This window comes from Hakea prostrata, chromosome 1 (genome assembly GCF_041222555.1).
Source record: "Hakea prostrata isolate BN-2017 chromosome 1, UWA_Hpros_2, whole genome shotgun sequence".
Taxonomy (NCBI): Eukaryota; Viridiplantae; Streptophyta; class Magnoliopsida; order Proteales; family Proteaceae; genus Hakea; species Hakea prostrata.
Genome location: NC_142600.1, coordinates 63061102 through 63078222, shown reverse-complemented (window position 1 = coordinate 63078222; position 17121 = coordinate 63061102). Strand labels below are relative to the sequence as shown.

Below are 17121 nucleotides of genomic sequence, written 5' to 3'. Positions count from 1 at the left end.
TGGAGGAGGCTGAAGGCTCCCTGGTCGGAAAGGATGCAGAGATCAGTAGTCTGCAAGCAAAGTTGGAGAGTTTGGATAGTGAGGTTGCTCGGTTGACCAGGATGATTGAAGAAAAGGCTCCCTGTGTCTTTGAAGATCTCTCCGATGAGCTTCGTCATGAAGTCATTAAGAGGTGGATCAAGACTGCAGGATGCAGGAAGTTTATGGCGAAGGTTGCTGCCCCTGGGTATATTTATGCTCGTCGCGAAGTCTACCAGGGGATCATAGCAGCTTTTAGGGATTTGAATCTGGAGGCTTTCAAAGCTTTCATTGATCCGGACATCTATGACGATCTGAAAGTTCCTCGTCCCTAGTGGTGTGCCGACCAGCCTCGATTCCCAAAGCCCTCAAATGTTGAAGTTACCGACTTTCTGGATTCGAACTGGGATCCGATGCCCAAGGTCGGATGCTCGACCTCTTCCAGTAAATCTGAGAAGAAGACTTAGTTCGGATGATTTTTTAAATGTCTTTTTGTTGTTATACTGCCCTCTTTTTGAGGCTCAATGTAATCTTTATTTGTTTGGAATAGAAAGACATTTTTAATCTATAACAGATGTTTTTGTCAATTGTTACCCCTTTCTTCCGAACACCAAAGTTCAAGTCTTTGTATGTCTAAGTTGCTTCTTGTGCCTAAGTGACTTAGGACTTTTTGTGCCTAAGTGACTTAGGGCTTTTTGTTTTCCGACCTTAGTAGGTCGGTGGCCTAAGTGACTTAGGGCTTTTTGTGCCTAAGTGACTTAGGACTTTTTGTGCCTAAGTGACTTAGGGCTTTTTATGCCTAAGTGACTTAGGGCTTTTTGTGCCTAAGTGACTTAGGGCTTTTTGTTTTCCGACCTTAGTAGGTCGGTGGCCTAAGTGACTTAGGGCTTTTTGTGCCTAAGTGACTTAGGGCTTTTTGTGCCTAAGTGACTTAGGGCTTTTTGAGCCTAAGTGACTTAGGGCTTTTTTATTTTCCGACCTTCGTAGGTCGGTTGATGAATTTCAGCTTTTTGTCAATACCCCCATGATCATCTTAGCTAAGTATTATAGCTTGAGCTGTAATGATATGTAGAAATTTCAAAAACTTTATTCAAAAAATTCAAAATGTCTGAATCACAACTATTGTGAGTATCTAAACAATTTAAAGACGAAAACTGAAAGAAAATTTGTTGAGGCTTTTATACTATTGATAGTACTTCCTCAAGTTGTTTGAATTCCAGGTCCGAGGGATGAGTTGGCCGGTCTCTGGATCGCGTAGCTTGTATGCTCCTGGGGCAATCTGTTGTACTACGATGTACGGTCCTACCCAGTTAGGAGCAAGCTTTCCTTGATTCGTAGGATCAGAGGCAGATGACTTGCGGAGGACCAGATCTCCAGGAAGATACTGTCGCATTTTGACCCTTGCATTGTAATGTGTTGCGATGCGTCTATGGTATTCCTCCAATCGATATTGTGCTTTATCCCTGATTTCCTCAATGAAGTCTATGTTGGCCCTCATCCCTTCGATGTTAGCTTCTTCATTGAATTCTTCTTCTCTGATAGATCCGACCTTAACCTCTACGGGAATCCGAGCTTCGACTCCATAAGCTAGTCGGAATGGAGATTCGCCGGTGGTCGTCCTGGCAGTAGTTCGGTAAGACCACAGAACTTTAGGTAGCTCCTCTACCCATCTGCCTTTATACTGGTCCAATCTTTTCTTTAATCCTTCCAACATTGATCTATTAGTTACTTCCACTTGACCATTGCTCTGTGGATATGCTATAGAAGACCAACGGTGCTCTATGCCTTGCTCTTTACAGAATCGTTCGAATTCAGCATTTTCTAACTGTTTACCGTGGTCGGTGACTATGATTTTTGGGATACCATACCGATTCATGATATTATGCGTGACGAATTGTTTCATCTGATCAGTATTGATGGATGCCAGTGCTTCAGCCTCCACCCATTTAGTAAAGTAATCGACCGCCACCACCAAGTATTCTCTGGCTTCTGTGGCCTTTGGTAGTTTTCCTACCAAGTCTATCCCCCATCTAGCGAATGGAATCGGAGAGAGAGTTGATGTTAGAGGCATTGCGGGAGCATGGGGTATGTTGGCGTGTGCCTGGCACTTGTCACATTTGCGAACGTGAGCCTTCGAATCTTGTTGTAGTGTGGGCAATAAGTATCCTTGCTTTATTACCTTGTCTGCTAATGCTCTGGCTCCTATATGACCTCCGCAGTTTCCTTCATGAATTTCTTTTAGGATGACAGCTGCTTCTGGAGCCCCTACACATCGTAACAATGGTCGGGTGAGGGACTTTTTGTACAACTTGTCATTTCTGACAGTGTATCTAACTGCTCTCTGCTTTACAGTTCTAGCTTCTTTTGGATCTTCTGGTAGTAAATCACCTTCAAGATAATTGATTATTGGAGTCATCCAACTGTGCTCGGTCTGAATGTGCATCTGGTCGGTCAAATTGATGCTCGGAAACTGTAGCTCTTCCTATATACAACCGGGTTTGCTTCCATCTCATCCGTAGCCAACCTAGATAAGGCATCTGCCTGTTCATTTTCTGCTCTAGGGACTTGTTGGATTTGGATGTTTTTGAAGAATTGTCTGTATTGGTTGACCATGGTTAGATATTTAGTCATCCTTTTTTCTTTTGCTTCATATAGCCCGTTTACTTGATTCACAATTAGTTGTGAGTCGCTTCTAACTTCAATATTCTGAATGTCGAGGGCTTTTGCTATGCGAAGTCCGACTATCAGTGCTTCATATTCTGCTTCATTGTTTGAGGCCTTGAATTGGAAGCGTAGGGCATACCGGATTTGGAATCCTCCTGGGCTGATTAGGAGCAATCCCGCTCCACTCCCCTGTGCGTTGCTAGAACCATCCACTGAAAGTATCCATCTTTTGATGTTTTCGGGAGTGGCCTCTTCTTCTTGCTCATGCTCTGGTTCAGAAGTTTCAAGGATGAAATCAGCTAGGACCTGAGCTTTAATAGCTGGTCTTGGTCGGAACTCTATTTGATGCTCACTTAGCTCGACTGCCCAGGATACTAGTCTTCCGGCCAAGTTTGGTCGGTGCAGTATTTTCTTCAAGGGAAAATTTGTCAGTACTGCAATAGGATGTGACTGAAAATATGGTCTCAGTTTTCTGGCTGCTATGACCAAGGCCAAAGCTTGCTTGTCCACTTCTGAATATCTTGTTTCAGCATCAAGGAGCACATGGCTCACATAGTAAACCGGGTTTTTCTGTTTTCCTTCCTCTTGCACTAATACCGCACTAACAGCCAGGGGTGAAGTTGCCAAGTATACGATCAGTTCCTTTCCTGTGGTCGGTCGAACGAGCAGGGGTGGAGATGTTAGCTTCTCTTTCAGATGTTCGAAAGCTTGTTGACACTCCTTGCTCCATTCTGGTACTCCCTTTTTGGAAATATTTTTTAAAGCTTGAAAGAAAGGTGAACATCTCTCTCCTGACCGGGCTATGAACCTGTTTAAGGCTGCTACTCGACCAGTGAGTCTTTGTATTTCCTTGATGCTTTTTGGTGGTTTCATCTCTTGTATGGCTTTTATTTTCTCCGGATTAGCTTCTATTCCTCTTTGGGATACCATGAACCCCAGAAATTTTCCTGAAGATACTCCAAAAGCGCATTTTTCTGGGTTAAGCTTCATTTTGTATGCTCGGAGTACCTCAAAGACTTCTGCTAGGTCCTTCAGATGGTTGATTTGAGATGTACTCTTTATCAGCATGTCATCAACGTATACCTCCATGTTCCTGCCTATCTGCTGTTCGAAAATTTTGTTGATCGCTCATTGGTAGGTTGCCCCAAAGATTTTTTAGACCAAAGGGCATTACTTTGTAATAATAACTATCCCTATCTGTCATGAATGCTGTGTGTTTCTGGTCGTCTGGGTTCATCAAGATTTGGTTGTATCCTGAATAAGCGTCCATGAAACTGAGCATCTCGTGCCCGGCGGTTGCGTCGATGAGCAAGTCTATCCTTGGTAGAGGATAACAATCCTTCGGACAGGCTTTGTTAAGGTCGGTATAGTCTTTGCACATTCTCCATTTTCCGGTGGCCTTTTTTACCATTACCACATTGGCCAACCAAGTTGGGTGGTCGATGGGTTTAATGAATCCGGACTGCTTTAGCTTCTGAGCCTCTGTTCGGATTGCCTCATGCTTTTCCAACGAAAAATTTCTTCTTTTTTGTATTATTGGAATTGCATGAGGGTCAATATTCAACCTGTGCTCGGCTACTTTTCTGTCGATTCCGGGCATGTCTTCGGCTGACCATGCAAAGACGTCAGTATTTTTCTGTAGAAAGCTGGTTAGACTATTTTTAAATCCTTCTTCTTGTTCTCGCTCGATCATAGTTCCCTGATCTTCCCTTGAATTCAGCATAATCTTTTCCAATTTTTCTACCGGTTCGGCTCTTTGCATGTTTTCTTCATCACGATCATCTCTGACTTCGACCGCCATGGTAGAGCTTGTTTTTATTCTCTTTCTCATGTAATTGGCGTAGCTCTGCCTGCTTCCCTTTTGGTCGGCGGAACATTCTCCTATTCCCTTTTTTGTTGGGAATTTCATCTTCATGTGTAAGGATGATACTACCGCCTCCAGGGTACAAAGGGTTGGTCGTCCTAAGATCATATTATAAGCTGACAAATCTCGGACGACCATAAAATTTGTTTGGACGACCCTGTCTCTGGGGTGTTCACCAATACGAAGATCTAATCTGATGGTGCCCTCTGCTCGGGTTGAGGTTCCTGTGAAACCGTACAAATGCGTCCCACAAGGGATCAACATTTTCTCGTCCAGCTGTAATTTTTGGAAAGCTTCTAACGACAAGATATCTGCTGATGACCCAGTATCTACTAGGACTCTATGGATCTCTGTTCCGGCCAGAGTGACTTTGATGACAAGGGCATCGTCGTGGGGAGTGTTTACCCCCTGCTTATCTTTGGTTGAGAAGGTGATTGGTTCTGAAGTGATCTTCTCACCTGGTTTCTCAAGCTCGGCATTCCCCACATATCGTGCTTTTCTTTTGGCTTGTCTACTGAACTCCTTAGTTGGGCCACCGAACACAGTAAATGTTGGTGGTCGTTTTTGATTATCTCCTCCTTCTCGTGGTCGGGACTTGTTTTGGCGTCCTTCTCTGCTCGGAGATCTATGCCTCTTCCTTCCCCCTTCTACTTGCTTTTGATCAGGCTGGGTAGGTTTGAGGTATTTTACAAGTCGCCCTTGATCGATGATTCTGTCAATTTCTTCTTTTAGTTGTCGACAGTCATATGTCCAGTGTCCGTGATCTTTGTGGAAGTCGCAATATTTGTTTTTGTCCCGATTTCCTGGTCGAGAATGTAACTTTTCAAGTTGTTGGAGGATTCCTCGATCTTTAATCTGCATCATAATTTCCGATCTTCTCATGGTCGGTAACCTTTCCTGTTCAGGTCGACCATCCCTGGTCGGGTTTACGGTCAACCTTCTGACAGGTTGGTACTTTTCTTTATATATTCGTGTCTCCATGGTCGGATGCTCCTTCTTTCGAGATTCAATTGTTTCTGATATCTCAGCTTGCTTGTGGCATCGTTCACGGAGATCGTTATATGTTTCTGGCATGTCATTCAAAAGTCTTTCAAGTAGGCCTTCATGGCTGAGCCCTTGGTACAAGGCGTGAAAAGCTATCTTTTCATCCAGATTTTCAATCTGCATGGTCAGTTTATTGAATCTCTCAAGGAAATCTCTAATGGACTCCATTCGTCCTTGTTTTACAGCAAACAATGTATCTTCTCTCTTTTTGGTTTCTACTCCGCTTTGGAAACGCAATAAGAAAGTCCGACCTAGATGTTCGAAACTTTTTATTGTGCCCCGAGGCAGAGCTTGGTACCAATCTAAAGCAGCTCCGGTCAATGATGCTGGGAAACTACGGCACATGGCTGCTTCATTGTGTCTTTGAGTAGACATGACAGACTTATAATGGGTGATGTGGTGTTTAGGACACTTCGATCCATCGTACGCCTTGAAGGTCGGACATTTGAAACCTATCGGCATCTCCGCCTCCGAGACACTTTTTATGAAAGGGTCCTCCTTTAAGACGGCGTATAACTCTTCCTTCCTGAGCTTTAACGCTTTTTTGACTGTTTCGTCAAGGTCGGCGATGTGCTTATTCATCTCGTCATCATGCTTCTTTGAACCATTATGATCTTTTTTGCCCTTTGAGGCCTTTGCTGGATCTGTCTTGCTTCCTCGATCCTCGTCGTTGTCGACTGGAGGATCATCCTCCTTCGAGGCTCGGGATTTCGCTAGCTCTTTTTGAGATTGTTGAGGGATCTGGTCGATCACTGGTGGTCGGTCACGCCTGCTCCCCTCGAGACTTTTTTGTTTTTTCTGAGAATCTGCTTCTGGAGCAATTATGTGTTGTATGGCCATCCTGATCAACTCGCCTAAGGATGAGATTTCTTTTCTCATCTCAACTTGTTCCTTTTGAACTTCGACAATTTGATGTGTTGTCGCATATGGATTTGCTGGTGTGTCTAGGAGAATTGGAGAATCTTGCTGAATCTGGAGTTCGGGAATTTTTCCATCCCATCCTGGTCGACCTCCTTTTCTCCACTAGACAACTCTTCGATTACCAAACCTGATCTCGTCTTCATAATAGCTTTTTGATCAAGTTCCCACAGATGGCGCCAATTGTTGCTGCACAATCCTGTTCGTCCCTTCAGCCGGTTAAACCTGCACAGATGAGCTCGACCGTGGAGGTCGAGTTTTCACCTCCGACGATCTAGTTAGAAATCCGACTAAGGAAGGCAAGAAAGTAATGAACAATAATAATACGAATAGTGATAATTCTATTCAGCGTACCTTTCTCTTGTGCTCCTTTACCTTTTTATAGATTTTCCACGTACGAGTTCGAGTAAGACTCAAACCCTAGTTTGGTTGTGATCTGACTCTTAGTCATTGTGTCCTACTCAAATACGAGTAGTTGAGTCGTAACTGAATACTATTACTTTGGCTAGAATCTTATTCGGATTCACCTTGTTATTCAGCCTTTGTACTTATTCAACTGACTTTGACTTGGTCGGTCTGATAGGATCCGTTCTAGTCGGACTAAGCTCAAACCGAACTGGTTTGATTCTGATCTGGTCGGACTGAGCTCAAACCGGACTGGTTTAAGCTGACTTGTTCTTTCCTTATCAATGTCAAACATTATAATGATGAATATTATTCATTCTAGATGTTCTTATAGTAAAAATGAGAGTGCTCAAAATGATCTTTATATGAGCATTACCGCCATTTAGTTATTTCATGTTCCATTCTTAGAGGTTTTATATGAATAAATATATAATCGATCTAGGCATGCACGTAAGTCTCTTCATAATTAAACATGCTTTTAAATGATATATCATTTTAATTGGAACTTCGGTTGCCAAATTCAAGCTCTAGAGGTGGAGGTGGGTGTTGTAGTTTGATTTGGTTGTTACACTATACTATTTGAGTTTCAAATTTGCTAAGTTGCCATTAAACAAATAGACATTAATCAAGAGACCAATAACTAACATTATATTGGCATTCTTTATCTTTTTTCTTTTTGATAAAATTACATTGACACGTTCATACATGCTTATACCTACATGACCTTTACCTATCTTTGATGATAAATTTGCATATCTTTAGTAAGAATAAGAAATAAATTAAAAGAGAAATCAGAACTCGTTCGCTACCATAGATAAAAAATCATTGATGATGATGATGACGACGATGATGATTCTTTTGATAGCATGGACTCAATGATGGCGGATTTGATATTAACCATGGGAGGACCTTTCTCCTTCTGTTGGAGCTCATCGATGTTTGAGGCATTGTGGATCACATCATGGATATGTCTCTTACAGGTGCAGCCTCACTTTCCTATTTAAAGTTTCTTGTGTCCAACCTTGGCTGGTGGGCGACCAAAGCTCATACCTTTACGAACCAAAAGGATAAAAGAGTAGAAAAACAAATTAGGCATTAAGATATTTAGAATGGCATAATATTGTTGACCAATCTCAAGCCATCCGTAGAACAAAAGATTAAAAAAAAATGTTCTACCCAAAAAAAAAAATTGACGGTTAACAAAATACGTAAAGTAAGAAATATCCAATAGAAGTAAAGGAAACCATAACAGTTAAAGGATAAATGAAAATCACTAGGATGATACATCAACCCTGAGGGTGGAGTAGGAACAAGATCCCAAGAGAGCCAAGATTTGTATTCAATTAATGATTGATCTCACCGAACAAATGAGAAGAGTTTCATTTGTATTCTCGAAATTAATGGCCTCCCAAATCTGCTTGGTTAAACACATCAAGAACGACATACTAATCCAAATTAAACAGAAAAAACCAAGCTTTACTTGTCAACAAATACCTTTTGGTAAAGTTGTCGACAAAATTTTAAAAGAGCTACATATGAACATGGATGAATTCTCTATGTTATCATATTTGGCTTTGTCTATGTATATTTTTTCACTTGAAGATAAAACTTAATCATATTATCAAGAGCGAAACAAGAGGAGAGCCCTTGGCTCAATGTAAGAGGGATCGAGACCTAGTAGTCATAGGTTAGTCAGAAAATAACATCTTCACAAATGGAAGGCTTTGTACATTACGAACATCCCCCTCTCCAAAATCACAACTCATGCACTGGCTATGCCCTTTCATCAAGATTCAAGGGGAAGGGTTTGGTCTCAAGGTGTTCTAACATATATACGAATGTAGCCCCGAGGGGTGGCTTAGTTGGCAAAAGACCAATGCTTCCACATAGGAGGTCAAAGTTCAAATCCCCTCGGTGTTGGAAATCAGGATACGAGCAGAAGGTATAAGACTATAGAATGAATGAAATAAAACTTATTTGATTTAGTGGAACACCAATCTTTGTAGAAGTTGAAGAAGAAATGGAACACATCCCTATGCATCCGTATGTCGCAGAAGAACAGTACAATAACAACAACAAAAACTCGAACAAGGTGAGTTGAGGCGTACATATTAGTACTTTTCCTTAAGGTATTTGAACGCCCCTATAGTGCAGACATGGTTTGACCTTGGTGTCCTCACCTCCAAGATACAACAACTCCTTAGTTCCAATGGCATGCATTCCAATGGAATATACTTGCAAAGAATGTCCGAAGGTAATACTCACAAACTCGTCAAAAATACTCACACCTTGATAGAAAGCCAAAAGACTAATATTCATGTTAAAACAGTTAGAGTTACTAGGGATCAACTCCTCTCTTTATATAGAAGAGGAAGAGACACTTATAAAGGGTATCTCTAAAAGTACCTCCCAGATCATGTTTTTTCCCTTAGGTCTTGTTTATTAGCCATTCAAATAAGACTTTCCATAGACTACCAATTGGTTATTTAGGTATCTAAATAGGGAATAACATTACCTTTGACCCTTCATTGTAAAACACAAAAAATATTTTGAATCTTATAATTTAAAAATAAATATAAAATTCCAATACTCGGGGCCAGGGGCGAAGCTCCTTTTTATATTTATTATATAAAGCTCCCTTGAGAATGTAATCGTGGTGTGCGCAAGTTTGCCCGGATGAACCTCAGATCAAAAAAAAAAAAAATAAAAAAGATAGCAAATAAAATGAAATATTTTTTTTATATGGTGTTAGAACCAGAAAGACCACAGACAGACCAATAACTGAATCAAGGAGTAACGAATATATCAAATATATCTTATGTCAAAATCACTTACCCAAATGTAGTAGAATGAGCGAAAGGAAAACCAGCACGAACTTTCACAGGGTGAGTTGAGGTGTACAATCCGTACTTTTCCTTAAAGTATTTGAACGCCCCTTTTATGCTGCGTTGGGTTTGACCTTGACGTTCTCACCTCCAAGATACAACAACTCCTAGATCTGAAGGCAACACTCCAACAGAGTCTACTTGCAAAGGAGATCCGAAGGTAATACACAACACAGACTGAAGAAAACAAAAAATAGAATTTTTCTAACACTAGATTTTTGAATTTCTGTTTTTCACCAAAAAACCGAGAGAACTTTGTTCAAAGCTTAACCTCTATTTATAGGCTCGTATGGACACCTTCAGAGAGCTACATATGTATGTAAGGTCACCTGCAGAGAGTTGTGACTGTATGTCACCTCCCTACTGCAAAACCCAAACCTGGATTTTCTAGATCCATGACCCACGTCCCAAGTCCCATCATAGACACTTAATATTATTTATATAATATTATAGTGCCCCATGGCTTGGTTAGACTAGGGTCTACGGACCACTACCGCAACCACGCCCGACTCGGTCCAGCTCGTTGCATGCGCGTGATCCACACGTAGCTCTCTACCAACATACACCCCACTTAGGAGCTATATATGTATATATAATCATATAATCATTAGTTCCATCCGATGTGGGACTAAACACATATGGTAATCTAAATCACCTAATATACATCCAGAAGAGTCCTATAGAGTAAGAATAAACAAGAGTCCTAAAACAAAACTAGGGAGATAGAGTTTTAATGATTTTGAAACTTATCTAAATAGTATATTATATTATATTACTGTTTTCTTTTAAAACAAAATCCAACATATGGTTCTTACTAAAATAGTGTTGTATTCTTGTAGATGATTTTCTTTGAATAAATAATCACCTCGGTGAATGTAGACATCTTCCTTTTGCTCAACTTTTCATACTTCTACTTCTTGGTTCCTGCTTTAAGCCTTGCCAAAGAAGACTACATGGAATGACGAAAAAAGTTTAATACATCAACCAATGGAGAACAAACATAATAAAGAAATTAGGGAGGAAATTCGTACCTTCTTCTTAAAAAATACCTAAGAACGCATCCAAAAGATTATAGTTCATCCGTCAGATGGCTCAATCTTCCGCAAGTTGGTTTCAATGTCAAGGATTCAAGCCAATGCAGGGTTGGTTCAATGGTAAAGACCCATACTTCTCAGTGGCCCTTGCGAACGGCATTACATTTCTAATATTAAAAAAAGCACTAGTACCAAAAAAAAAATGTCAAGGACTCAATTTGTTAAATAGAACCACTATATAATAACCATTAATACCCGTATGAAACTTAATAGGATAATCTAATTCAACCAGCAAAATTAATCCAGAAAATTAAAATTAGATCAGGAACAAAAAATATTTAATTCCATAATGCAAGCAAAAGATCGAGAAGGACCACAACACTTGTGAGATTCTATGGAATTTTCAGCATAAACGTGCTGCTCCTTGGGTTTTGAAGCTAAGTTTCAAGGTTTTGTCTTGTCAGATTTAGAGACGAATAAGGAGTGGGAAGTCGAGCTAATCTTCAAGAAACGGTTGGAGTTCTTCAATTATTTCTTTTTGTATCTATTGATTGGTAAAAAAGGCTTTTGTTTCTTTGGGGAAAAGAGAGACACTTGGATTTAAGTAATTAATATTATTTTGGAATACAAAGAGATGAGTTTATATTTAGTGATTAATAGAGAGAACCTTTTAGATTCTTTAGGGGAGAGGGAGACATTGCACATAGTCTAGATTCATGAGTAAGATATTTAGTGAAATTCAAGTAGAATCCTAAGAGAACATTTTGCCCTCTCCTCTAAGGTTTTATTTTCTTGCAGCAGTACAAACCCACTATGATAATCTCAAGGATCCTAACTCAAAACCTTAATTACAGGTCTAAGAAACCCGAGCATCTAGTGGAAAGAAGTTGTGGGCCATCCAACTTGAAACCCATGGTTTGGCACCAAAACCCATGGATTTGGATGATGAAGATAGTGGTACTATCATTTTGTTGAAAACTGGGAGAAAATCCAATAAGAATCCGGATGGTTTTAGGCAAGTGGATTTCCAGCTCAAGAGAGACAGAGTTGGGAGATGTCATTAAACTAGGTAAGAGCCCTTAGAATGCTCCCTAGGTTTGTATCAATGTTAAGGACCAATTAGGGAGGCAAACCACCCTCGTACTTTAAAGCACGGGGTGGCAATCACTCCAAGTGATTAATTGACCAATCAACTGCCGCCACCCTAGCTAGTTAGTTGGTCACGACCAAAATTTTTGGGATTTTCACCTTTGGAACCCCTATTTAAGGCCTAAAACTGTGCTTTTCATCAATATTATATTCTTTTTGGTAGAGAGGCTTGGAAAATGTCAGAGAGCAAGTGCAGAGGCAAGAGAAGGCACATTTGCAGAGAAAACCATATGAGTCCGCTGGATTCAGATCTTGAAGGTAAGAGAACTAACTCCTTCTATTATCTTTTGTTAAACTATTATTTTAAGGAGTTGTTTTGAGGGAACCTCCATTGGTAGTAGGATTTGATTGGGAAACCATTGTTTTCCATCAATCCTAATCAGATCAAGCAAGAGGAATAAGATCAGTATTTGAATCTGATGGCATAATCTTCCAGAGAAGGATCCTAACTTTCAAATTTGATTTAGAACTAGCGTTTCTTTAGTTTTCTTGTTTTGGATGTTTAATGGGTGTTTTAGAGCCATGATTTACACTTGGAATCACCCCAAAGCTCATCAAAAGATGGGGGGGGGGGATCAACAATGTGAATTTTGGATATAAAAGCTACCATAGAGACCTGGCGATTGCTCTAGGTGGTTGGTTGACCCAACCAATAGACTCAACCAATCGACCCTCTTTCTAACTTGGTTTTGAATTTTGATTTGGCCAGATTGATTCTAAAACATAAACGTAATTGTTTGAACATATTTATAGGACCTATTGAGATCTGTTAAGGTGTGAAATCCCACCTAACCCTAACCTGGACACTCTGTTTGTTTTGGATGAAGAAGTGACTTGAATGATGTTTGACACTGAAGTTGGACCTTGAGTACAATGTTGATATCTTTGGACGGTCCTAGGAAGTTAGGTCAGACCTTTCCCTAAGTTGGTTAAGGACCCAAGTGTTGGTTTTGGCCTCGGAGATCCTCAGCAAGTTGACAAAGGGAGACCCTTTGGTCAATCCTCCCCTTGGTCAATACCATCGACCACACCGTCGATCAAAGCAGCTCCGATAACAGAATTGTCTAATTTTGGAAATTTTGGATTCTGGATCTTATATATATATGCAACCTCAGTCTAAACCTAAATATTTTGCCTCTTAATTATTGGAGAATGTGGGAAGAACCCTAGAGCCTCCTCCTCAAGCCAAGGAAGATCCCCAAGTATTCAACCAAGGTTTCCTCTTTGTGTACTCTTCTTCAAGGTTAGTATTCAATCTCTTTCTTCTCTGATCTACTCTCTCTACTGTATTCTCTTGTTGTATTGATTTTGAGGAAGGTATTACACTACTATAATGACCCAACCTCTGATCCCCTTAGTTTTAGAGTGAATCCCCATTCACTTTATGTTCTCCCTTGAAGCTACATGGTGTTTCTCCATGTATTTGATCTAGTATAGATAGCATGATCTACTCTTACTGTAGTTTTCTATTCTAATATGTGTTAGACTTGTTTCTAAGATGATTTCAATGCCTAATCTACTATGTTTCTATCCTTTTGAATGAATCCCCTTTCATTCTAGCCTTTCCGTGATGATCTTCAGTTTTAGCCTAATAGGTGTTTTATTAGAATTCTTTTCTGATGGTCTTTTTAGATGTTTAAACCTTCAAAGAAAGTCTTAATATGTTGCTTTATAATTTTCCTGTTAATTTCGGAGTGTTGTGATGTGTTTCACAGTTTCCGATCAAAATTGGAGATTATGTCCTTACACTGTCCTGCTTGGTCGATCTTGCTTGGTTGATGCATCAACCAAGGGACCATCAACCAAGCATGTCGCTGACAGCATATTTTCCTTGTTTTGTCTTCGTTTCGACTCCAACCTTTTGGATTTGTTTCTTATGATCTATACATGTTTGTTTAAGCTTGTTTAGATGATTTTGGTCTTGTTCTCTGATCTCTCATTGAAGGTTACAAATTTGGAATTTCAAGGTGAGTACATTTACTCACAATATGCATATTTACATGCCTTGTTGTGTTATGACTTGAATGCATGATTTAGCTACTGTTTAGCATTCTTCTATATATTGCATCAGTTCTGTAATTATAGTAGCATATTCATATTATTATTTACATACTGGAATGGATCATGAATGGTATGAATGGTGAATTTGACTTGATTGTGTGATATATGTAATCATGATATGATGTGAATGCCTAGGTTGTAGTTGTGGAATGGGGAATGCCCTTTTGGCGCTTTCCTATGGTGCCCTTTGGCGCTTTCCTTGACTATTGGTTGAGATACCTAGGATTGGTCTAGAAGTGTTTGGCTAGGGAAACCCTGTCATATCTAATCCTATCAAAAGGGGAATTGAGACCGAGTGACCCACAACAGCAATGGGGATTTGTGGGTGCTCAAGACCGGTAACCAACCCATGAGAGGACATGAATCACATTGTGGGGGCCATTCATTGGTAGGGTTGTTGTAGTAGACTTGGGCTCATGGGCGCTCAAGACCGGTAACCAAACCGTGAGAGGACCTGAATGCTTCCCGTTTACTATTTGTGGATGACCAATAGGGTTAAGAGTCTACATAACTGGGAAGGAGACGGTGACTCTAGGGGGAAGGATACTGGAAAGGATCGCGGGAAGTGAGGAATGAACGTATTTAACCCTAAGTAGATGTGACTCAGTAGATGACCTGCATTGGGCTAAAATTAACCCTAAACACACGCCAATACTCAGATCAATGGTGATGTGAGAGAATGGTGACCTAAACCCCAACCATGGAATGTTCGGGAAGGATGCAAGACCCAATTAGCAACGGAGAACCCAAGATATCGAGAATGTTTAGGGAGAGTGATTTGAGACCTACCTAGAGGAGTATGGTGCTATGACTTAAAGCGTGTCTGCCAATAGAGACCCACATATATAAAGTTAGAAGCATACTTGAATTCATTGTCTCAAATCATTGCATTTATGTTTGCTATGGATTGTGTGAAGATGTTTATTGTGATTAAACTACTCGCTAAGTTCTTTTGAGCTTATCCTTTGGGAGACATTTTTTAGATGCTTTTACAGGAATGGAAGAGAACCCATGCTTCAGTACGGGGGACCCTTCCCTACATGGTTCAACTTCGAAAATCATTGGAGAAGATTATGACCAGTGGTGTGACTAGCACACAGGTTTGGACTACATTGACGGCTCCTATTGATGGTAGCCGGCATCGTCTTATTCGTAGATGGGATCATGAGCTAGAAGTTGACTCGAAGTTGTAAGAGCACAACCCTAAGGTGAAGAAGATGAGGACTGAAGAAGAAAGAAGAAGAAGAGCCTATGGAAGGTGTTGATTAGTTTACTCTTGTTCTTCTAGACTTTTATTTTTATAGTAATAGCTTTAGACTTTGCTTTAGATTTTTGATCTACCTTCCATGTTTGTTGTGGGGTATATTTCCTCTATACTCTACATTATCTTTTGATTGGTATCTTATTATCCGCACTCTGATATTCTTTTGTGATCCTTTCTTAATTATTATTATTATTAAGTTACTTGAATACAATGATTTGTTCTTGCTTTGGTTATATTATTTTTCTATGTGGGATATGCTCGCCCTAAAGTTGATCTTCGGGGTTGTGGATCACACACTTGGGTATGCGAGATAGGGTACCGGCTGGGTGGATGTGACATAAAGTATTGGTTTAAGTGAAACTAATTCATATAGAGTGTTTTAGACATTTAACTAGGTAAGGGAACAATTGCACTTATGCTTGGTTGATTGTTATGCTATATCCTTTATTATTCTAAGTATGTTCTTGTCAACTTAATATGATGTAATTTACTAATTAAGGCATGTTTATCATGTGAATATTAATTGTGGATATGTATTTCTATTCTCTACTCAATTATTTGATCTAGTGCGATAAAATTGTGAAGCTTTAGCCTTGGAATGCATGGGTTGGTATACCTAACACCATACATCAGGGGTTGTGGCTTAAAGCATTGCCCTTGGTGCCTCTAATACTGCATATAGTTGTTGTTTGTGCATGTTAGGATGTCTAGATGCATGGTTAGGCTTCCCACATACATGCTACTACCCCCTTAGCATGGGAATTGAAGTCAAGTGACCCGTGATAGCAGTAGGGTGTTGGTGGGTGTCCAACAGTTGGTACTCATGCCATGAGGAGACACAGGCCTACTGGCATATCATTCATGGTAAGGTTGCATATGTTGAGAGTTGGACCTGTGGGTGTCCCATAGTCAGCAACCATCCCGTCAAGAGACATGAGAGGCATTCGCCCTATCATATGTGGATGACCATAGGGTTTCGGGGTGCTAATCAACAGTCTACACCCATCCCGTGAGGACTAGAAACTCCTAGGTGAAGAAGATACTACGCAACACTCTCTAGTCTCATACCAATGGTCGTGGTGAGAGAGTGTGGCCCTAAAACTGTTAACCATGGGTGGATTGGACTTGTATCCCATATCTTGATTGTGACGCCCAAAAGTTGGTTGGTTGCCATGAGGGGTCTGTATGAGACCACCTAGAGGAGGCTGGTGTCTGTCTTAATGCATGTCGGCCTAGGTAGAGACCGACATAGTTAGCATACTAGTTGCATGCCTAGAGTATAATTACATTCCTTGCATTTCTACATCTTATATAACTCATGGTATATGTGAATTGTTTACCTTTCTGACTTTTGTGGAGCTCACCCCTAAGGGAACCATTTTTTCAAAGAGTTCATCGTTGACAGAATAGTACGATGAGCCAACATGAGAGGACTTTGAGGCACATAGAGACTTGTCCCCCTGATTGGACTACTCCAACAGAGTCCAAACCTTCTGAGCATCGGGGGACTACCTATGAGAGTGTGATGGCACTTGTAGGGATTATTTATATGCATGTTTGTCTAGCCCCTATTTTCTAACTCGGAATCCATATTGCAGGTCTGAGTACCCGAAGAGTCGAAAGAAGCTGTGGGCTATCCGGATTCAATCTCATGATGTCCAAGATCTGGATACTATTGGTGAAGAACTTGCCTTATTGGGAACTCGAAGAAGATCCAGTGGAAACCTAGATGGATTGGGCAAATGGATTTCCAGCATGATACAAGTCAAGTTTGAAGATGTCCAAGATCAAGGTAAGAGCCCCCCCCCCCCACGT

At 40.5% G+C, this 17121-nt stretch overlaps 1 protein-coding gene across 1 annotated transcript; it reads right to left on the bottom strand.

The window, feature by feature from the left end:
• Nucleotides 1-3283: 3283 nt before the first annotated feature.
• On the bottom strand, nt 3284-6430 carry LOC149029351 (uncharacterized). Its single transcript, XM_089143096.1, has 2 exons — nt 4723-6430; nt 3284-3423 (listed from the first exon to the last, which is right to left on the bottom strand). Exons 1-2 carry the CDS (start codon nt 6428-6430, stop codon nt 3284-3286), a joined length of 1848 nt encoding a protein of 615 aa, XP_088999222.1.
• Nucleotides 6431-17121: the final 10691 nt, after the last annotated feature.

Excerpts from the sequence above, each read along its gene's own strand:
- LOC149029351 (XM_089143096.1), bottom strand. The coding sequence starts at position 6,430 with ATGGCCATACAACACATAATTGCTCCAGAAGCAGATTCTCAGAAAAAA. Across the intron at positions 3,424-4,722 it reads CAGATTAGATCTTCGTATTG|GGAGTACCAGAATGGAGCAA; the intron begins GTGAACACCCCA and ends ATTTCCAAAAAG.